The 22,325-nt window shown below is 47.1% G+C and overlaps 2 protein-coding genes and 1 long non-coding RNA gene across 3 annotated transcripts in view; 1 reads left to right on the forward strand and 2 right to left on the reverse strand.

Annotated features, from left to right (window-relative positions):
* The window catches only part of ATF4 (activating transcription factor 4), a 2,827-nt gene extending 2,060 nt beyond the window's left edge, over positions 1-767 (reverse strand). Inside the window, exon 1 of the mRNA XM_003202258.4 lies at positions 555-767. The gene's annotated coding sequence lies outside the window, so the exon portion shown is untranslated. The remainder of the gene's footprint in view (positions 1-554) is intronic.
* Positions 768-957: 190 nt separating this feature from the next.
* On the forward strand, positions 958-3,793 carry LOC109367269. Its single transcript, XR_002114250.2, has 2 exons — positions 958-2,341; positions 3,533-3,793. It is a non-coding gene; the product is annotated as an uncharacterized LOC109367269 (long non-coding RNA).
* Positions 3,794-9,336: 5,543 nt separating this feature from the next.
* MIEF1 (mitochondrial elongation factor 1) lies at positions 9,337-18,544 on the reverse strand. The gene is made up of 5 exons (XM_003202256.4): positions 18,381-18,544; positions 17,447-17,595; positions 17,147-17,327; positions 14,757-15,019; positions 9,337-13,655 (listed from the first exon to the last, which is right to left on the reverse strand). Exons 2-5 carry the CDS (start codon positions 17,588-17,590, stop codon positions 12,849-12,851), a joined length of 1,395 nt encoding a protein of 464 aa, XP_003202304.1. The 5' UTR covers positions 17,591-17,595; positions 18,381-18,544; the 3' UTR covers positions 9,337-12,848.
* Positions 18,545-22,325: the final 3,781 nt, after the last annotated feature.

Below are 22,325 nucleotides of genomic sequence, written 5' to 3' on the forward strand. Positions count from 1 at the left end.
GAGGGAGGGAGGAAGGTGACAGGACGGAAGGACAGGGCACCTTTCTGTGCCAAGCTGACTTATGGAGCAGGGGGATTCGGGTGAGAAACGCCGTGAGAAGCTCACACTCTTATAATCAGGCTGATTTCCACACCATCCCCCCCAGTGCTGCGGCATTAGGGATCCACTCATACCTCAACGACCGCTCGCTGGAAGCCCCGTGTAACTCCTCCATCTGCTATTCCCAATGCCCCCTATAAAGGCATTCCCCTACACGACTAGGACACCCGCATAGGGAACTAATACTCACAAAAACCTTACAAAACTGGAAAGCTTTATGTTTTCAGGATGTGGGTTTTTCTAAAATATAGGGTGTTACGGCTCGCTTTTCCTCTTCAAGTGTCACTTCCTGCAGTTTCCATCACTCCCAAGTAGGCTTTTAGCCCCCACCCCCCACACTATTACCCAGGCAGCTTCTCCTTTGGGGGTCCGTTTCGCACCCCAGAGCCCCGCTTTAGGAACCGGGGGAAATGAGGGGTGTCACACAGCACGCGCTCCCCACACGCGCTACTCACGCCATGGTTGCAGATGCCGGGGATGTGCCGAGGCCGCCGCCGCTGCTGCTGCGCCCGCTGCACTGGCCGATGCCGCCGCTGGCCCTGCCGCCCTTAGAGAGCCATGGCGGCTGGGGTGGGGGAGGTGCTCCGGTCAGAGCCGCGCGGAGATGTGCTGCGCACGGCCGCTACCACTAATAACCACCTCAGCTAAGGGCACACAATGAGGTGGCACAGCGCGCGCCGTGCTTTTATATGTGACCGCACTAAGCAGAACGAGATCCGGCCTGATGTGTCCTTCCGCTCTTCGTCACCCGCTTCTCGTCAGCGCCCTCCGGCCTGTAACCCCACTTTCTGAGCTTCTCTCGTTCCACCCTGCTTCGGATTAACCATAAAAGCCGTCAACAATAACTTTCCCTCCGTCGTGGGCTGATAGACAGAGGGACTATATGGTGTCCCTCCGCGCAGACACGTCCCAGCCAAGAAGAGCGGTCACGTGACGAAGAAGCTGCGGACGCTCCTCCCGCCCGCCGGCGAGCGCGGGGGGATTTGGGGGGGCCCCTGCTCCTGCCCGCCAACAAAGCCAGGGCGCTCCGACGCTGATTGGCTGGCGGCGTGGTATTCATGTGCGCGCTGAGTCGCCATTGGCTGAGGCCCGAAAGAGGACAGATGGTGAGGCGAGAGGCACGGAGGACAAGGAGCGGTAAAAATGGCGGCAGGAACGGGTGGTTTTGTTTGGTACCTCACGTTTCCGTGGCCTGACCGTCTTCAGGCACCATGTCTACTTTGTTCCTAGCTGCTTCTTACGCCCTCCACACGAAGTCCTGTCCCCCTCCAAGCACTGTTCCCTCTGCATTCTTAACAGTCTCTCCAGACGAAGCCCAGCAGAGTTGAGGGCAGAAGTTTGCTGAGGAGAGTCACTGCTCCCTCAGATAAGTGGGAGCCTCCCTGCCTGCTACCTGCTCCTCGGAGATAGGGCTGTGTGGGGCATCGGCTGTGTGTTGTGTCTCTGACACCCTGGTAGCCTTGTAGCTATGGCGTAACATTGGCCTGGGGTGGTTTGTGAGGAGACCCAAGGGCAGCCATTACTCAGATGGAGGAGAGTATTAGTGGGTCATCTACACAGCCTCACAGCTGTAGCAAGCAGCCTCACCTTGGGAAGACTTTCAAGCAGTTTTGCATTATGTTTTATCTGAACTAAATCAGCCAAGTGAAAAGGCAGCCCTGCTCCCTCACCTCTAGCCCAGCCTGTATGTTTCTAGCAGGTCCTCTGGCCCTCAGCTGGTTCAACTAACCCCGTATGAAACCCATGGGGGAACAGATGGTTTCAGTCCCCTCATGATTCTCTGAGGACACTAAAGCACCATGTACAGCTCTGAATGAGCTGGAAAGGTTGCTATCCATGTACTCTCTCACTACCCAGCCTTTGGTTGCTTTCCCACATTGTCAGCTGTACAGCACACCATCAGCTCTGAAGGTTAATCATAGAATGGCTTAGGTTGGAAGGGACCTTAAAGATCATCAAGCTCCAACCCCCTCCATGGATCCTTGCTTGCTCAAAACATGATCACCCTGTCGGTCAAACTCCTCTTGGCTCCACTGCAAAAGGCTTCCTTGTTTTCCAGTTAGGGTTTGGTAGTATCTGTGTACAGCCATGGCCTTGGCTCAGTTTACACAGGTATAACTGCCTGGAACTCATTAAACAACTCCACTGATAATTCCAGAGGACAAGCATGGCCAGGGAGGGCAGTCATGGCCAGGTTTCTACTTTTAGCAGCAGGATGTCACCATCACCGCTACAAATCAGGGTATGTCACTCCAGCTCTGTAAACTGAACATTGGCTGCTGAGAGAAAAAATGCAACTTTTCCTCTCCACTGTGGTGTTTTTGTTTGGTTTGTGTGTGTGTGTGTTTATTTCGTTTTTGCTTTTCTTGAATCAAGCATCGATTTTTAACGGCTCACTAAGATGGAAGAGGCAGCAGAGAAAAATGCCCTCTAATGCCAGAAAACACGATAGCAACTGAGTGATCTCAGATGACTGCTCTGATACATGCGCCAATGAGCAGGCAGATCTTGCTTCAAAGCAAAATTCAGAGGATGGATGCAGCAGCTTCCAAAGAAGCCCAGTGGGTGATTGGCTTGGGTGGATGAAAGGCAGCATCTCTATGTTTTCGCTGGCTGAGGGAGGGCTCTCACATCCCTCATACTCAAGTGCGAACAAAAAGGTGATTGTACCATTGTAATTGTAGTAAAATAAACAGAAATGTTCTACCCACCCGATCCTTCCTCTTGAAATGGTAATTATAGATTTCTGCAGAGAGGACTCTGGGTATGTGTGAGCAAGAATCATGCAAGCAAAAATGATGTATGTAATGAGGAACTTAACCCAGATCTGCCTGTTTCCTAGCTGCCCGCTTCCCTTTTTATTTTGCAAATGTGGAAATTTGTCTGCGATTTGAGCACCAGGTTTTTTTTTCTATCATCCTCAATTCAGGAAGTGAAATCAGGTAACAAAAAGCCAGCCATTTAGTAATAATTAGTGTTATTTCTCCCCGTTTCCTGAAAGAGACTGCAGAATTAGCATTGTTACATAATTTAATGAGATACGTCTCTAATTCCATTACAAAACATGTCTCTGCTTTTGCAGATATTACATCAGAGGTTTCTCCTTTGAGGTTTGAGTTTTGTGACTGAGCTAGAAGATAATTCTTCAAGCCTAAATAACAATTCCTTAGGAATTTTTGTGCAAATAAAATAGCAAATGTTTTCTAAGCAGAGAACTACCAGCTACCCACTAACTCAAATGTTCCATTTTCAATACCACAGAATATATTTGTGGCTTAGATGTGTGGAGAGAAGCCTGATAGCTCTGAAGAAAATTGAATTTGCAGCACAAAAAGATGGCTTCTGAATGAAGATTAGTGTGTGTGCATGGTCAATAAACTCCTGATGACACGTTAACAGCTTTAGCTCTGCTGATGTTATTTTTCTGCCTTAGGCATGGTATCTCAGCAGAGAGCTCCTGTGATAAGTCGGATCCATTCCTATCCAGAAGCTAGGGGCCAGCTGCAGGCAAGAGGAGATGCTCATGCAGAGCTCACAGCAGGATAGAGGCCAAAATGACCTTGCTGGGGAGTGACGAAATGCTCACATATTACAGCACTGCAGAAAGCACCAGGAAGTAAACTGATTCTCCTCCATTAACCCTTCTTTTTCATTAAGATGGAAAGTCAATATATGAACTTGCTTTTTTTCTGTCTGTCTGCCTGTCCTTCTTTCTGTCTATCTTTCATTTTAGAAGCTAACGTTGCAAAGGAAAAGAGTTTTTCTTTTATCAGCAAATATACAGGAGATAAACATGCTGTATGCTGTGTTATTAAATACACAAAGGGAAGACGTAAATGTTTCCATAGTAACATCTCTTTGCACAGTCTAGCTGGCCTGTGTATGACGCTCAGGGACTGTCAAGGGGGGAGGCACTTGTGGTGCTGCATAGCGGGGAGCAAGGAGGGGGATGTGGGGGATATGCATTGCCAGGGCCCGGAAGAAGATAACCACCAACAGTAATGCAGATTGAGATGCTGGCCCCTTCCTGGAATGCTGAGGCAGCCAGGAGGGTTTGCAGGCCCCGTGGTGGCTCTGTCAGAGCGCTTTGGGCTCCTGCAGGGTCTCACACCCCAGGAGGGGTCCTTGTGATAATTTCTGTCCTTTGAAGTTTCCATTCATAGGCGGGACAACAGGAAACAAACCCCAGGCATGCAGCCTAACTGCACTTCAGTGAGCAAAGAATTTCCAGACACCAGGAGGAAATTTTCCGGCAGAGATTGTTGAGGGAAACACAAAGATGGATTGAGGCAAAGTGCTTATAAAGTCTGAGCAATTCTGAGGGAGAATTACCTACAATCTCTGCAGCTCAGGGTAATTTGCAGTGCTTGGTTGCTTCTCCCCTCATGCGGCACAAACGGATAACTGGAGAATTGGTTCTGCCAGATCCTTGTTGTAAGCTCTTTAAGGATTGCTTTATAGACATTCCATTTTAAAACCGGGTGGAGAGATGAATATATGTGATTAAAGATCAAGCTGGGAGGTATTAGTGTCCATTTTTTATTATGTACAAACAATAAATAAGTTAGCCATATGCTGTGCCTCGTTTGTTTTGGACTGGTGCACCAAATAGAATCTCTAATAAATCATTCATTACTTACCCACCCCCTCACTTTCTTATGTTTCCATCCTGATATGTAAATATCACTGACATTTGAAAGGAGACTAATAAAAAAAAGGATTAAATCTGCAATTTACATTTGCAACTTGCAGTTCAATAATTTCAGACAGATATGGAAATACTCCTGGTTGTCCACCTACATTTTTCTCGCTGAGCAAAAGCAGGCATGCCAAGCACATACTGATAGCTCACAAAATACATTTCTCCAGAGGCTCAGTTACTCAGAGCTGGACAAGCTGTGGCCAGCTGCCATGAGGAAAAACATTGTGCAAATCCAGTAAGAGGGAGGTGAGATTTAACTTGTAACTTGCCCAAGCATGAATTTCCTGAGCAAAGCTACAGCGGGTTGAAAATGATGTTTAGCAAAAAATATGTGTGAAGGGGGAGGGAGCTGACTTGTGTTTGGAGCATCCGGGGATTTGGGGGTTTTCTCATCTTCCAGCCGTATTTTATTATGATGAAAGGACTTGAGGGTCGAGTATAATCCCTTGTGTGTATTAGCACACATGGGAATAGTTTAGCACACAAACGAAAGACTTCCAGTTGTCCAAACAATAAAGAACTGTATCTCATTGGAAACTGCTGTTATTCACCAGGACTCAATTATGCAGACCCGATGCAGATATGTGTGCACTCAGTGCCCACCGAAGTGAAGGTGCATCAGCAGCAACATCTGCTGGAGACAAACATGTGTGAGGTGCCTTGTGCCTTTCTGTGAAGCAGGATGAGAAGGAGAGTGGCAATGCAAATTCCCTTTTTTGTTTTTAACTTTCCAGGAGTTGAGCTCACTGATCCTTGTGAGTCTCTTCCAACTCGGGATGTTCTGTGATTCTACAATTCTTCATGTAACTTCAGAGCGTATTGAAAGGCAGGGAAGAGAAACTGCAAACGTGTGTACTCTGCTAATGAAATCAAGCAGGATCCTGAGGGTATCTTGTATGCATTGAGATCACTTGGTCTCTGCTGCTGGCAGGCAGATTCAGCAGGAGCACAGGCATACCTGGCAGCTCAGGTGGAGCTCCTCAACTCACCTGGGGATAAATCAGAGTTGAGGCTGTAGCTCCCTGGATTCATAGGGAACACTGCAGCCATTATTTTGTAATCCTTCTCCACTCTGTAAGCAAAAGCTGTTGGCAGCTGGAATTTACCAGCAGACTTTAATCTGTTTCAATATATGTGTTTGTTTATGGGGGAGGAAGGGGAAATTCTTGGCGACTGTTCATGTGTTCAGGATACCAAGCCGATAACCTTTGCCTTTGTGACTCTCATTTTCCTTCCTGAGGTCTCTGTGCTGGGATATTTGGCAAAGAAAAGAAGATTCTTCCTGAAGTCTGCTCTGCTCCCTACACTTCAGCCTGAGCTGGTGGCTGGCATGGGCAGCATTGGCACAGCTTCCTCAGGTGTGTTACAGAGCGATTGACTACGGACTAGCTGGAGAATAGTCCCCCTAAATACTTTGTAGCCAATGCATTGCCTTGAGTGTTGTGGTTCTTCAGCCTACTGCCCCTCTTACTCGTGCCACTGTGGTGCTTGGTGAGGCAGCTTTGCAGTTCTGCCAGCAGAAGAATGTTTCTGAGCTTGACTTTTGTGAGAGTTCTGTCTGAGGAATCAGCCACAGCAACCCATCTCTGCCAGGAGGTATTGCTGGCCTGCTCTTTCAGCATTCAGAGGGTGAGAACATTCTTGGGATTATGACAAAGGTGGGCATCTCCTCTGGGTCTAAGGCAATGTAGGCACCGTTCAGGAAAGTAACATCTGAGCGTCTTGGTCAGGAATTCTCAGTGACACTGATCTGCAAGCTGAACACTCACCAGAAAGTCTCCCTGAGGCAGTGCAGACTCCATCTGACCATAAAAGGGCTGAGTTTGTCTGAAGCCACATGGTTTGGGAGAACATTGTGCCCACAACAGCACACATCTTCCTTTGCAGTGCATAGTGATGAAGATGGATCATTCTTCCTGCTTTCTCTTTTATGCAAGAAAGCAATTAATTTTTTGGTTTTTGGTTTTTTTTAAGAGAGTTCTTAGTACACGTCCCTAGTTTGTCGTTCAATAAAAGGCATTGTCCTAGATGCTTGCTGCTGTCCCTTTGTGGTGATTTGGGAATTAAGGGAAGATTTGTGCCTTGGTCACGCGCTTGCCTCAGCAAAACCCAACCTCCACTTGAATGCCAGGAAGCTGGGAGCCCAGCCAATGCTCTCTGACAAGCAACGTGGGAGTGCAGTTCTGTGGGATTACTGCATCTTCTGTTATCTTTGCTTCTGCATATCTCAGACCCTCTGACAGCATGTCACCACAGCTATAAACAACCAGGAGCCTGAACATAATTCAGATGATATTATCTAGGTAGCTGCTGGTAGTTATGTCCAAGGCCATAACTAACCACCACGCTAAATAAATTCAAGAATTTGAAGACAAAAATGTCTCTTTGCCATACTCCTTCCAGGAATAATTGCTGGTGAGGAGCCTGCCTACAGCGCGTTGTGAGTTTTGACAAAATGTCTGGCATGGGACCAGGTAAAGAGCCAATTTGCTCTTTTACTCAGAGCTCTGTCATTTGCCATTTATGCCTTTGTCTCTGTTGCCTACAACGCTCGTGTCCTTCGCAGTGCTGAGCAGAACGAGACAAGAAAGCCTTACAGGACTGGGATCATTGCAGTGGGATGTCTAACAGGGTAGTATGTCACTGCTGCCTTTGCTTCTGTGGAAGGCAATGATTCTACCACGAGAGGCAGGGATAGGGGTGGGCTTAAAATCTTAAAAAAAACCATAAAACTCAGAAAACTCATAGAAGCAACTTTTGCTCGTTATTTAGATGGAGAAGCCTTTTCTTGAGGAATGTGGATAGAAATCATATACATATATATACACATACATATTTCCCCTGAGAAGTTTAGCCGTGAGTTTGAAAAGACAGATCAAATTGCTACTTAGCTACTGGAGCCAGGGAAACTGAACCAGCAAAATAAAAACTCATTTGACTTTTAGTGTGCTTAAAGTGATTGTGTTCACAACTCATTACTGAATGAGTACTTTGGAAAGCTTAAGATGGAGAAAAGCTTGAATTCCATGTGCCAGACTCCTCTCTCCTGCTACCCATAAAATGCCAAGAATACTTTCTATAAATGGAATGACTTCAAGATCTCTGTTTTACCCTTTGGTCTGACCAGTCTCTTCAGCCATTTGCAAGGTTATTGCACAGGATCATATACTATAAAGATATTATTAGCCTGCTCACCACCCCATTTCTGGCTCAGTGACTTGTGAATAATGCTGTCCTTCTCAGACTATGCTAATAAAACTGCTACACCATGCTATCATCAATTGTTTAGAGGACATATTTGTTGCATGACAACTATTTTAAGGTTTTGTATCTTTTGAATTTTTAAATGTAAGCTTGGCTACATTCATTTCTAGGCCAGGACTGTGCTTATTTAACAAAGTATGCTCTCATAAGCTGCTCGTTGATTAGGCTAAGAATAAAAGACAACCGGAGCATTTGCAGAAAGCCATTTGTGCTGTTCTTTGCAGCAACCTTTTGCATACATGAAATAATTACCATGACTCCACTCAATTATTTCTTCTCTCCATTAAACAAACCCTATCTTTTGATCTCACTGTGCATGCCAGGACAACTTTTATGCAAAAGTGCAAACTACTACATATATTAAACATGGATTGCAAGCCCTAAGCTTTCCAAGGGCATTAATGCGAGGGGTGTCATAGCTGGCACAACTTCCACAGAGCACCTTGTATTAGCTGTTCCCATAAGAGACCATACGATGTGAAATATGCTTGATCTCACCTGATCTTTTTCTATCATGGAACAGATTAAAGGAAAAAAAATAGACAAGGGGTATCAGGAAGAATAATGCTAGAGATGGAGACTCCCTTTCTAACACAACATATTCTCCAAGCTAGTTAAATGGTAATTGCTTAGCCCTCATTAAAACAATTCTCATAGGATGTCTTTACCCTAGCGTGTCTTTTGAGAATTAAGGAGCAGGGATTCATCAGAAGTGGCATCACTTCATGTTTCTCTTTATGTCAAACACTTCCCCCACCTCCCAAAGCAGACACATAAAACTGGGGCTCGCTGCGTACTGGAGCTATAGCAGCTTCCTCACCGCCCCGAGGCTGATGCTTGGATAAGAGAGGAGCACACCGGGGCATGTAGAAACAAAGGCGTCACTGAGCCAAGGGCAGGGAAAGGCTGTGCAGGAAAGTCAATATTAAAAGATGCACAGAAGCCTGTGAAGTCTGGAGAACCACATGAAGCGTGGGTCCTGCCCAGGCGTGTGAGCTGTCAGAGAAAAGAGAAAAGGCAAAGAGCCATCATTATCTTGTGACTGGTGCAAGCACTGACAGGAGCGAGCGTGCTGCAGCGCCAACCTACTTGTTCTGAAGGCAGCTGCAGAGCGCCCCAAGCTGCAAAGGGAAAGCAGTGAATCAGCAAGGGGCATGACAGTCCCCTGAGAACGGTGTGGTGCAGAAAGCTGACAGCAGAAAGGTGACGCCCCTCCCTGGCACAAAAGCAGAGACGCTCCTTTGTTTATAAACACATCGGAGACAATCAGGTTACTGTGGAAAGTCATTTTATTTCAGAATTTCACGCACTCTGTCACAGACCATGCACTTGAGACTTTCCCCCTTACAAGTTCACAGCCTCCAGACCTAGGAGCAACGGGGCATCATCTCTTCACTGCACACTGCAAGTACCCACACAGAGTGCGGGTTGAGAGGCAGCAAGCAGCCTCTTGGTTCCGTAATTGCTTCTGAACACTTTAAAAGAAATTCATCTGAGCCAAAAGATTAGTGGTAAAGCTCAGCAGCTGTGAAAAGCCACTGCTGAGCGAGTTGGTCCTTGCCCCGCATGTACAGAGAACCAGATGACAATCTTGTGAGAAGCTTGTGGAAGCTAAACTACAGCAGAACACACCAAGGCATTCCGGGAGCCCAGGCAGCAAGCAGGCAATGCACGCTCCGGGCCCCCTTACAATCAATTTGTCTCTGAGCTGCTCTGCCAGGAAGGTGGCCAAGAGCTGCCCTTTTCACATTCATCTTTAGGTCTTCCTGCTCTGTGCTACAGCTCCGATGAGAAAGGAGCCTACCTGTAATTCAGCCCTCCTGGCTGTATATAAACATATGTACCCCATTTAACACTGAAAGGTGCTGATTCAAAAGACTCTGCAACAATCCATTTATCCACAAGCTTCATACAACTTTAGTGTAAATTTCCTGCATAGTTGCTCTGCTCCTTCTTCCCTGCTTTTATCACCCCTTCCACTTGACTCTGCTCTTGAAACACTCCTCATTGCAAGTGTCCCTCTGACCCATTACATCTTTGGCCTTTGCTGAGACCGCCACTGCCAGGGCAGCTGCTGCCTATGGTGGTGGCTGTCCATAGGAGGGGAGCTTCTGCCTCCCAGGAACAGGCTTGTGGCTAGCTCAGAACAGGGAAAAACTGAAGGGAAGAAATGATGGACGTGATTCAAGTGAAGTGGAGCAGAGTCTACAGAAAAGGCAAAAAGGCAGCTTCAGTCTCCATTTGATACACAAATTGAGCTCAATAGCAGCAAGAAATGGCCATAAAATATTAATTCATTAGGTTGCCAGGAAGAAGTAAAAGCATTCATGTGAAAAATTCTATATACAGATATGTACGTGGCAGCTGTTCTTAAGCAGCTCAGACAGTGGCTTCCTGCTGCTTACGTCTCACCTTTGCAATTATAGTCTCTATCATTCCAAACCATGCTGCTGCTCAGTTCCACATGAAGACCATGGCATTGGATTCAGCACCGAGTGATGGTGAGATCACACTGAATAAATGAACAGAAGGGAAATGCCTGACAACCCCGATACGTTAATATTTTTCTTGACCTTCAAGTAATGAGAAGAAAGGGGAATCTCCCCAAACAACCTGTGGGCTCCAAGTCTTATCCATCTGCTTCTAGGGAAGGAAGGCTGACAGAAAAACAGTGGAGGGCTGGGAAAAGTGGGTGTAATCTGGGAACCAGAGTGAAGAGCAATCAACACGTGAGCAACAGTGACTGCTGCACAACATACGAAACACAAAATCATACAAAGAGAATTTGTTTACCTTTTACAGACTACAGACTTTATATATATACACACATACACTTTAAAAAGTATGCATCTGGCAGTCTAGAAAATACCTGTAACCTAAGGATTAAATAATTTAAAATGCATTGTCATGTTATCACTGTATACAGAATACTATCTGACACACTGTCTAAAATGGACGGATCGTCCGAGAAAGATGCTCCTACCTCATCTCACCAGCCTGCCTCTAAAAAGAAAACAAGGTGTAAAGACTCTCCTCCTCGGTTCCACTCCTGAAACTCACCTTGAAACTTCCTTGTCAAAGGGGAGTCCTGAGAGGAAGGGAGGAGAAAAGGATACCTGCTCCCTCTGAACTCTGCCTCATTGGCTAGGGAGGCTGGATAGCAACAGAAAAAAAGGTACTAAAGATGGGTTATGTTTCTGTAACACTGGCTGTGCTTATCATTAGATATGCATAGCCCCAGACTCAGGAGGGCTCCCACTCTTTGAAGACAGGAGGCCAAAAGACTGACAGCAGCACAGAGTACAGCAGCTAGTGTAAGAGATACCCACAGTGCATCAGCTGTCCCTGAAAGCCACACCACAGTCCAGCAGCAGATGAGAGGACAGCCAAGGAAGAATGGCCTGATAGCAGAGGTGAACAGGAGTGGGCAGAAGTGCATGATCAATAGGTCCAACCATACAGAGTGGGAAGGTGTGCCCTCACCAGCTTTCTAATGGTTAACTTTAAACTAGGAACACTGGAAAGTCAGCACAGGGGAATGAGGAAAGGGAAACTGTCTCAGCTCTGAGATGCCAGGGGAGAGAACTAAAGCACACAGTGAGAGCAAATGGCAATGACAGTTCCTTTCTAAATGCCAACTCTGCATATGAATAATAACATCAGCATATGGAACAGACCCTCTCTGATGACATCAGTTTAGCCCTGTCACCCTTACCAACATACAGCTGGTGAAAATCTGGCTTACATGTGCTTACTACAAAACCGTTTGAGGCATAAAGTCCTGCTTCTATAAACCAGAACAGCAAAAAACTCAGAAAAGATGAAAAAATAATCTCTGTTCCCATGTGCACCTCCCACCCATCTTCCATAATCAGCCTCTCTTCCTCTAGGCCAGGGAGACATCTGAGGAGCTGCCTACCTCCCAATCCCCATGGCCATTCCCACCAGTAACACGCAGCAAATCTGGCTAGGCCGGAACAACAAGCCCTACTCCTTTGGCCTCATCACACAGACACCACAAAAGCTTCTTCCTCCCTGTAGTAACACCTGTGAGAAGTGCCTATACTGGACAAGCTATACTCCTGAATCCAGATGACAACGGGTAAGAAGGCTCTGTAGGAGCCAGAGCCATATGCACTCTCCTCTTTAAAGAACTACTGCACTAAATACTGTTAATCATGATGCACTCAGACATACAACATACAGCCTTAACAAGAACATTTCATTCAGTCTGCTCTGCATGACTTGGTAAAAAGAAAAAAAAAAAAAAAGGGAAAGTGAGACAGTGTGGTACAGCAGAGAAAAAGAAACACAAGGACAAAGTCTGACCCAAGGAAAGGAAAGGACCTCAGTGCAAGTCTGCTGAAGTTGTCACTGGATTCACCAGCCCACTTCCACCTTCTTCAGACCAAAACGGATTCACTGCAGCAAGAAAGACTCGCTGCAGGGGAAAGAAGTGCATAGTTGTGTTGTTGGTTGGGTTTGTTGTTGTTTTGTTTTTGTAGACACTTAAGCATCAGCAAGATTTATGCAGTGATCTTACAGCTGCAGTGTAAGCCTCTTTTCCATAGCCAATAGGTACCTGCTGGGGCACAGATGGTGGAAATGGACCAGTAGCACCAAGAAATCCAGCGGGAGCAACAACTCCACAGCAGGAAATAAAAATGAACCAAATGAACCAAAAGTAGATAGTGTGAGAGAAGGGGGAGTGGTGCAGGAGGAGACGCATTTCAAAGTCCACCTTGCCTAAATCCTATCAATGTTTCCCCAGTTAAGGCCCCAATTACGTCTGGAGTAAAACCTCCGGCTCTGAGAGAGAGCTGTAGAGGGTGTAGCCCAATTCATCCACTTCTTCTGGGGTGAGCTCTGAAAACAAGTTCACCTTGGGGTTCAGAGCACTAGGGAGGACACCTGCCTCCAAGTAACGGATCAAGCCCTTCAGCGCTTGCAAGAAGCGATCAGCCAGCATGTCCTGGGACCAGTTGGACTCCTCTTGGGACAGGTGCAGGATGACATTGGTGAGCTGGCTGGCAGTGAGGTGACCCAGGGCTGGGTTCAACTTGCATACCGCTTTGAAGATCTTCAGGCACAAGCAACGGCAGCCAGAATCGCACTGGTCCAGGGCCCTGAGGCGAGCTGTTTCTGCTGGCCGCAGACTCAGTCGCCAGAGGTTGTCATTCTGGGCCAGTCGATGGGGTTTGGCCACAAGGACGATGTCACCCAGAGTGAGGGATGGTAGGAAGTCAATAAAAAGACGCCGTTCTGGATCATACTGGACTTCCAGTGTCAAATCTGCTGGGGGAGCTGCTGGACGGATCACGTAATCCAAGAGAGACCCAATTGCTGGCCAGTTGATGGATCCAGCTACAACTTTCTCAAAGGTCTCTGCTACAGCTTTGGGGGAAAGGTAACCTCCTACGACACAGCGGTCCCAGTAGCTGCTCCCACGGGGAAAGTACTCTGGGTTTTCTCGACGCACCAAGTAGAAGCCAGGAATGTTCATGATAGTTTCCTCTCCAGGAATGCACGACCACAAGTTCTGCTCCAGCATCAGAGGCACAATAAGCTGGATATGGTCAGCTGTCACTACCTTTCACAAGAGAGAAAAGTCAGTAAGAACGAGCTTTCTCTCCACACCATTTTATTCACCGCCTTTTGGAATGCCTTCTGTTCAAAGAAACTTGGAATAAACGTTCAGCTGCCTCAGTTTCCTCTCTGTGTGGGATTCACAGCCTCTTGTTGTCAAAAGACATTTTGATAGGCTATTTCCCATCATTAATAAGCAATTCCAAGTTATAATACAAGATAAAGCTTATGTGGTACTCACTATTTAGATATCTTCAAATACTTCAGGATCTGACATGGACTATATACAGAAGAATCACTTTATCTCCTATTACTCAAAGGTACGAGATGCAGCTGGCGCAAGGCACAGCAATGCCACACAATAATTAGAAACTGAAGGCATTTCTAGACAAGTTTAAGTTGCCATGTTTTAATTATTCCATGCAAGAGCTAGGTGCTACCCTCACCTTGTCTGCCACATTGATGAGAAAAAGGTCACTAAAGATCTCTTTTCACCAATGTGATTAAGAACTCAGATCTAAGTTTCACTTGACACTCAGCACTCCATTTCAGAGCTCTGACTCAAACAAAAAAAAAGTGTGCCTCTGAATCACTCACTTTAGCCATGGGCATTTTTCCACCGGGCAGATATGCAGCAGGGACTGCTGTTCAGTCAAGGTCATGCATTTAATAAAGAAAAGAGAAAAAAAAAGGAAAGAAAGGGAAAAAAACGAGTAAGGAAGACCTACATGAATGCAAAGGAGTTCTAAAGGAACTATCTTCTATCTGAAAGGAGAGAGAAGGAATGGGGAGAAAACAGAACTGTACTGAAAAAGCAACAAGAAAAACACAGCAAAAAGGAAAAGGAAAGAACAGCCAGGACAGTCCAGAGAAATGAAAGAGCAAAAATCAAATGCTTTGCAGACAAATCCAGAGCAGCTTGCTCAAGCTTGTCCAAACAGTACTGCAGTAATCAATGCCTGGCTTCACGGTGGGAAACGTGACACCAAGAGCCTTATTACAGAAGAATGTTGTGCTGAGACAGCACTGCCAAGAGGGACGCCTGAAACGCTCCTGTCTCATCAGCCTGCTGAATAACGACCCATCACGTGGCCCCAGGAATTACCTGCAGATCGTCATACAGGCTGCCACTGAGATACATGTCACGCAGGGGCATGTCTGGCAGCTTGGCACGGAGGAAGCTGCGCAGCTCAGCACAGATGTCCACAGCTGCTTGCTTGGCCAGGGCCTGCTCCTCTGTGGGGATAGCTACCTTCCTCCTGTAATAAGCAAACAGCTTTTCTTGCAGAGACAGACGAAGGCGGGATTTTTTCAGCTCCACTTGACTCCTCTTGGCAGATTGCTTGAGTTTTGTGGGTCGGAAAAAGTCTGCGAGACAGAAGGAAAACTGTTGATTGTCTGTAGTGTTTCACTGTGCAATGATCAGCAGAAGCACGTCACCTAGATCTCAAAAAAGCTTACAGCAGATATTTTGCAAGCTTTACACAGGTATCAGTCAAAAGAAGAGTATGAGAATATTCAAGAACATTAATGGCTATGTGGACAGTTTCTTAGCTACATTTCATAAAAAATGCAGCACCGTTAGAAGTTCAGCTGCTTTGAATATGATGCCAGACCAATAGACCACCAAAATATCCCTCAACAACCATCATTACATCATTACATTCTTAACCTTACAATGGATTTTTACAACACATTTGCTAAACCCAGTTGTAACCAGGGTAAGAGATCTGAAATCACACCATCAGGAAAAAAGCAATCAGGTTTCTGATCATCATACACGAGAATGGTAAGGTAAATGGTAAAATGATGGATTTTGGAGCCAGTAGAGCTCAGGCAATCATGGCCTTAATTGAAAACCTCCTCAAATTTTAACTGAATGAAGAGCTAAGAGCATGCTCTTATGTGTATAACAACATCATAACGCTTTACATCGCTGCTCCAATTATAAAGCAATGTCTAATCTGCACTTTTTCTTTAATACCCTCTTTTTCAGACTGATTTCCTTAAGGAATGATCTGAGCACCCCTCTCTCTAAGAGCACAGACCTAGACTTTCAGAAGTCATTAATAAGAATTAAGGAATAATTACAGATCTGGGGGATCCTTAGCCTTTGGAAGGGCTGTAGGACTTAACAGAGTGCAGGAGAATCTCCCAAATCAGTGGTACTGCTAAGGCAAGCAGCTGTCACACACTTGTTTGGAAACAGACACATGGCCACCTCACAACACATACAGAATGGTTTACCAAACAACACACAGATCCAGCTTGCTTAGCCTCAGCTGCTGCTGTCTTTTGTCTCACTGGTGTCTTTTGGATAGATCTCAGGATTTGTGTGACGAGGAAGTAACCCACAAAACCACAAAGTCATTTTATTGACTATTCATCAAACAACTTATTTTTTCACCTTGCATTTTAATTTTTAAGCCAAATACATGAGACAGTCTTATTAAGTATTTTGGGCCCCAATCCTCATCTTTGGTGGGTCCGATCAAATGGTCTTCATTCCCCTTTAACAAAGCTGTCTAGTTATTTAATACTTCCTCAGCAGAAAATCTATTGCCATCCCAAAGCTGAATTTCTTGTAGAATACCTAGGAAGTGCTGATTGTTATTTTGCAGTTTTAAAGTCAGTCAGCCTAATAACGTCCCACACTTTTTTGTTTTAAATCAAAGTGTAAAACTCCCAAAATCTCCTAAAAATCAAACCAGTGAGAACAACAAACTAACACAAAAATTCACATTAAAAAACACTTAAGGATTGAATTGCTTATCACTGCACTTGGAAAGACAACTGCTGAGCACCTTTTTACAGCTTGATGAAGACTAGCTTAGTGATAAGCAGCACTAAAAAGGCCAAAAGTGTTACAGAAATTATTAGAAAGATCATAGAAATAACATGGAAAATAACATCATAAATGACTAGCACAGTCAAACTCAAAGAGGGGAGATTTAGGTTAGATATAAGGAAAAAATCTGGTGAGGCACTGGAACAGGTACCTAGTGATATGGTTGATGCTCCATCCCTGGAGGCTTTCAAGGCCAGGCTGGATCAGTCCCTGGGCAACCTGAACTAGCTGTGAGTGTCCCTGTTAATTGCAGGAGAATTGGACAAGATGGTGTTCAGAGGTCCCTTCCAACTCTAAGGATTCTGTGATTCTACGATTCGCCGTTTAAGTCTTCTCTTAAAAAGAGGCAAATGAATTGGAAAGGCCCAAAGAAAAGCAACAAAGAGTTTCAAAGAAAAGCCTGAAGAAGAATAAAATTCAAGTCCATGAAATGAAAGAAATGAATAATGCCTATAGAGATGACTATTACTCACTAATTCCCAATCTGACTTCTAATCCTGGAAGCTAACAATAGATCAACTTAAAACAAAAGCATCAAAATACTAGGCTAGAGAGAGCATTCTCTTCTTCCATATTCCTTTAAAGGATTAACAGGGTAGACAGGCCAAGACGATTCTGCAACACAGAAATGCCACAGTGCTCTGTACCTGTGTCTGTGGATGAAGTGTCGGTGGGAAGGGTCTGCAGGGAGCGGCTGAGGTTAGTCTTCATGTCCTGGCTCAGTAAGCGTGAGGAGGATCCCAACCAGTTTGGCTCTTCCCAGCTTCTCTTTCCTGACTGGTTCAAGCGAGTAGGGCTGCTGGGAGCACTGATTGCACGGTCATACATCTAAAGGAACATCACCAGGCACGGTTTCAGTTGATAAGGGCCCAGTGTTTTTGCGTTCCTCCCCATCTAATGTCAACATCCCATGTCTTTTCACTTCCCTCCCCACATCACCAGCTCACCCGTTTGACAGCCAGCGTGGCAATGCCCAGCATCGCAGCTCCACCCACGCCCAGCACCAGCCGGGCGTTGGACAGCACAAAGTCGATGGCTGTGCCAATGCCATTGTCGTCTTTTTTGCCTTTGCGCGGCCCAGCGCCCGCCATCTCACCTGGAAAGGAGCATCAAACAAATGGGTCACGACAAGGCAACTCTAGCTGGTGCTTTTCAGCTGGAGCACAGCCATTTTACACCAATTTATCTTCTTGGCCTCCGTCTAAGGCCTGCAACTTTGCTCAGAGATATGGCTACACAGACTGCCAACCTCCTGTCACTGATAAAACCTCAAGAGCCTTAGAGCATCCACTCTCAGACTTATTTCTGACAACAGTTGGTACCAGGTATTTCAAAGACATCCAGGAGTCAGCACTGCAAACCACAGCGCACCACAAAGGGAACAACTCCTCGCTTCCACCTGATATTTACTTCTGCCCTCAAGGCTGCTGGGTTTGGTTTTCATACAAGCCCTGTATAACACAAATGTTAATGTCCTCTTATGCATGCACTTCGTTTGTTTGTTTGTTTTTCCAAATCCCATTTAACCTCTGACCTTTATGTTTAAATTCAGAGAGACTCCCTGGTCAACCACACATGCAAAACACATTCTACCACTGCTCTGCATATGGGTGGATTGAAACAGAAAGAAAACACCAGAAAACTCTCCCAGTTTGATTTAAGATTACATTTCTAAGGTAAAGGCAGCTGAAGGGTCAGAGCCTGATTGAACTTGTGTGTTTTCTAAAGTGAAGATACTGCTTAAAATTCAATGTGCCCACCTCATCTGATCAGGAATCCAGGCAATCTTCATTCATCACAAGGCAAAATATAATGTGCTTGCACAAAGCTAACTGTCACGTAACCATGAAGAACAGGGCTATATCAGCATAAGGGACCTACCTGTGACCTAAAGCATTTGTTCAGAGAACAGGAGAGCCCTCCTGGTGTGGCTGTGGAGGCACCTTCTGGCCAGTTTCAAGGTAGCAATGGGCAGGAAGCAGTCATCACCCCGCGGTAGGTGAGATTTTAGAAAGAAAAGGGAAGTGGGGGAGGCGGGGAAGCTCTACACTAGGCCCCCCAGCTTGCTCTGCAGGAAAGCCTGCCCCTTCTCCAGCTGCCTCTCCTTATCCTCCAGCCGCTGCAGCCCCCGGTTCTTGCGAAACTCACGGCGGATGGAAGCCAGGTAGAAATCCCGGTCGGTATAGCGCAGCCCGCGCCCCTCGCGCAGCAGAGCCCGGTAAAGGCTCAGGACGACCTGCCGGGACCACGCTGCCATGGGGAACGGCCGGCCGACCGAAGGAGAGAGGAGGAGCGGGAGGCTGCGGCCAATTCTCCCTTCCCGGAGGGATGTTCCGGAGCTGCCGAGGCCGTCAGCTGAGGGCCGCGAGCCCGGCTACAGCGGAATCGGCGGGGCCCTGCGGCCTGGTCCGGGCGGCCCGGCACCGCTCTATACGCCCACTGCCGGCCCGACCTCCCGCACGAGTCGGGAGAGGCGCCCCGGGGCCTCACGGCAGCCGCATCCTCTAGACGCCGCTCGCGGGGTCACCCAGCAACATGGCCGATCCACCTCCGGGTCGTGACCCTAGGGCCAGCCAATCCGAGCCGAGGCTCCTAACGGTCTCCGCGCGGAGGACTTCCGGCCGGAGCGGGAGGCGATGGCGGCGAAGCGCTGCTTCCCCCTGGCGGCGGGGCTCCGCCGTATGGCGAGCGGGAGGGGACATGGGGCGCCGCCAGTGCGCCCCCTGCCGGCCGGGAGGAGCACACTAACCCAGTTCTCCCGGTTGAGACTGGGAACGGCCCACCGCCGGGCTGCTGGCAGGGGCTGTGTCCTTCAGTCGTCTGCCACAGCGGGCAGAGGGTGTGCTGGAAAGGGCTGAGGGGGCGGTGGGGAAAAAAAGTCCTCAGACCACCGTGCTGGCTCCTCACATGGGGTCCTGTCACAAAGGAGTCCGGCGTGGCTGCAGCACGCACAGGTATTCCCCAAGCATGTGGGCTCAAATGTGCCTGAAAGCCACCAGGTGTGGGAAAAAAGATCACGGAATCATAGAATTGTTAATGCTGGAAAAGACCACTGAAGTCATGGAGTCTAGCCATAACCCCATGCCTATAATCTCTTTAGACTGTGTCACTGTTGGAGAAGTGAGAAAAGAAGGCTGCGGGGTGACCTCATTGCAGCCTTTCAGTACCTAAAGGGAGCCTACAAACAGGAGGGGAATCAACTCTTTGAAAGGGTAGATAACAGCAGGACAAGGGGAAATGGTTTTAAGTTGAAGGAGGGAAGATTTAGGTTGGATGTCAGGGGGAAGTTCTTTACAGAGAGAGTGGTGAGGTGCTGCAACAGGTTGCCCAGAGAGGTTGTGGATGCCTCATCTCTAGAGGTGATCAAGGCCAGATTGGATGGGGCCCTGGGCAGCCTGGTCTAGCGTTGAACGGGGAGGTTGGTGGCCCTGCATGTGACAAGGAGGTTGGAGATTCATGATCCTTGAGGTCCCTTCCAACCCTGGCCATTCTGTGATTCTGTGATTCTGTGATTCACTTGGTGCCACATCTACCCTTTCCTTGGACATCTCCAGTGACAGCACCTCCCTGGGCAGCCTGCTCCAGTGCATCAACACTTTCAGAGAAAAAAATTTTCCTCATATCCAATCTGAACCTCCCCTGGTGCAACTTGAGGCCATTCCCTGCTGTCCTATTGCCGTTACCTGGGAGAAGAGCAATCCTCACCATGCCCAAGCCTCCTTTCAGGTCATTGTAGAGAACAATGGGCTCTCCCCTGAGCTCCTCTTCTCCAGACTGAACAACCCCAGTTCCCTCAGCCACTCCCTGTCAAACTTGTGCTCCAGACCCCTCACAGCTCTGTTGCCCTTTTCTGGACACACTCCAGGGCCTCCATGTCTTTCTGGTAGTGAGGGGCCCAGAACTGAACACTGTACTCGAGATGCAGCCTCACTAGAGCTGAGTACAGAGGGAATGTTTCACTGCAATGGTCTACCTGGCCTGTGTACACAAGACAAAGGGCTGACTGTGTGCTTTTGGAAATACTGTTTCTCTGAGGGTATCTTCAGCTGCCCTGGTACTTTTTGCGGAATAATTGATCAAATTCTGAGACTTTACCTCCATGTCTGGAAATCCCTATGGCCACTGAGGGCACTGGAAGGCATCTGGCAGAGCTGTGCTCTGCCTGAGGAAATGGAAGGAGCCCCCCAGCAACAAAACCCATCTCCATCTCTTTTCCACCATTGCCTTCTCTACTATAAACCTACTCTAGGGAGCACACATTGTTTCTCCTTCACCATCTTCTCCTCAAATCCTACCAAAATATAAAATATATCTACATATGCTGTGCCTCCTCTGGGTGAGAGGGTGAGAGAGAGAATAAGCTGTGTGCGGCAGAGGAGAGCTACATCACTTCACACTGTCCTTAGTGACAGCAGATATGATAGTGATAGAACTGAATGGGAAGAAAACCAGAAGCTCTGGACTGGCTTGCTCTGTGCCAACCTCCTCTTGTTGATTTCCTTTCTGAGATAAACAGCCCCAATCATTTTGATCTCTCTTTGTTAGCGACTTCGCCATGCCCCTAATCAGCCCTTTCCGAGAAAGGCTTGCTTGAACTGCAGACAGTATTCCCAGAGAGGCTACGCTGCTGATTTACATAATAGCATTATCATATTTTCCATATTATTCTCCTCTTCTTCCTTCTGCATGCTAATATTTTGTGTGTGCTCTTTTCTAACCTGCATCCACTCACAGATTCAGAATTTGTGTGATATTCATACCCCTCCCTAAGTTGCTACAGACAATCTGGAGCTTCATAATATCTGTGTGGAATTTTTTCTTTTTTTTTCTTACTTGGCATTTGACAAGTTAAACCTTGGCAAACACATGTTGTTGCCCATTTGCCGCATTTGCATTTTACTTACAGTTCTTTCTGATCTCCTAAAGAGTCTATAGCTTTGAGTCATCTTTTAAAAATGTTTAGTATATTGCTCATCCTTTTTTTCCAGATCATCTGCTTAGACTCTGAGCTGTATGGGACATCAGAGGCAGCCTTCATATTCTCTACCCTTAGCCTTCTGCCAGAATGAACATTGATTCTTGAACTCTCCACTTGAATTCCCCCTTGGGTTGCCACGTAAATACTTTGCTCCTCATAACAGTTCTCTGAACAGGTGCACTGATAAGTCCAGTCCCTGAAACTCCAAAGTCTGGTTTAAAACTTTCAAATCTACATGTGGCAAATCCCTGATGCAGTACAAATGGGATCAAACTGCTCCAAGATGTGCAGCAGGGTGGGCTTTGAACCAGAGGCACTGTGTTTGGTGATTCCAGCCTTGCTCCCCATGCTCTCCTTCACCCCAAGTCCCAGGCAGAAGATTTCAGGCTGTGCTTCCTCTCAGGATCCACCTGCATGTACTATGAAGGCTGAGTGTGAGAGCTAAGTTGCGACCAGGGCACGGGAGAGTAAGATCTCCTTCCTCTGAAGTATAGCTCCTTGTTTTGAGCCACTTAGAACGTGCCAAATGTGCTGACCTTCCTGGGCAAGGTTGCTTTTAGGGACTTTCATGGACTTTCTGTCCCTTCTTGTTGTGGGAGCCAAGGACCATGGGCTTCCACAAGCACCCCTCCCCATCCTGGCCCCCTTCGGTTATGCCTGTTTTAGTGTTTTGTTCTGTTTTTTTCTCCCTGGGCTGCTTGCCAGCTCCTGGGCCCTTCGCCAGCAGCTGCGTGCGTGCATTGTGAACTCCTCCAGCCGTGTTGCTCTGCCTGCCCCCAACTGCCCCAGCACCCCAGGGCTCGCTGTGCCTGCCACCACTTCACTGCTGTGTGCTCCACGTGTCTGCG

Source organism: Meleagris gallopavo, chromosome 1, assembly GCF_000146605.3.
Source record: "Meleagris gallopavo isolate NT-WF06-2002-E0010 breed Aviagen turkey brand Nicholas breeding stock chromosome 1, Turkey_5.1, whole genome shotgun sequence".
NCBI lineage: Eukaryota > Metazoa > Chordata > Aves > Galliformes > Phasianidae > Meleagris > Meleagris gallopavo.

Coding starts and splice junctions, on each gene's coding strand:
- MIEF1 (XM_003202256.4), bottom strand. CDS start 17,590: ATGGCGGGCGCTGGGCCGCGCAAAGGCAAAAAAGACGACAATGGCATT. Junction 17,328..17,446: donor CCACGCTGGCTGTCAAACGG/GTGAGCTGGTGA, acceptor ATGTTCCTTTAG/ATGTATGACCGTGCAATCAG. Junction 15,020..17,146: donor CACTTCATCCACAGACACAG/GTACAGAGCACT, acceptor TCTGTCTCGCAG/ACTTTTTCCGACCCACAAAA.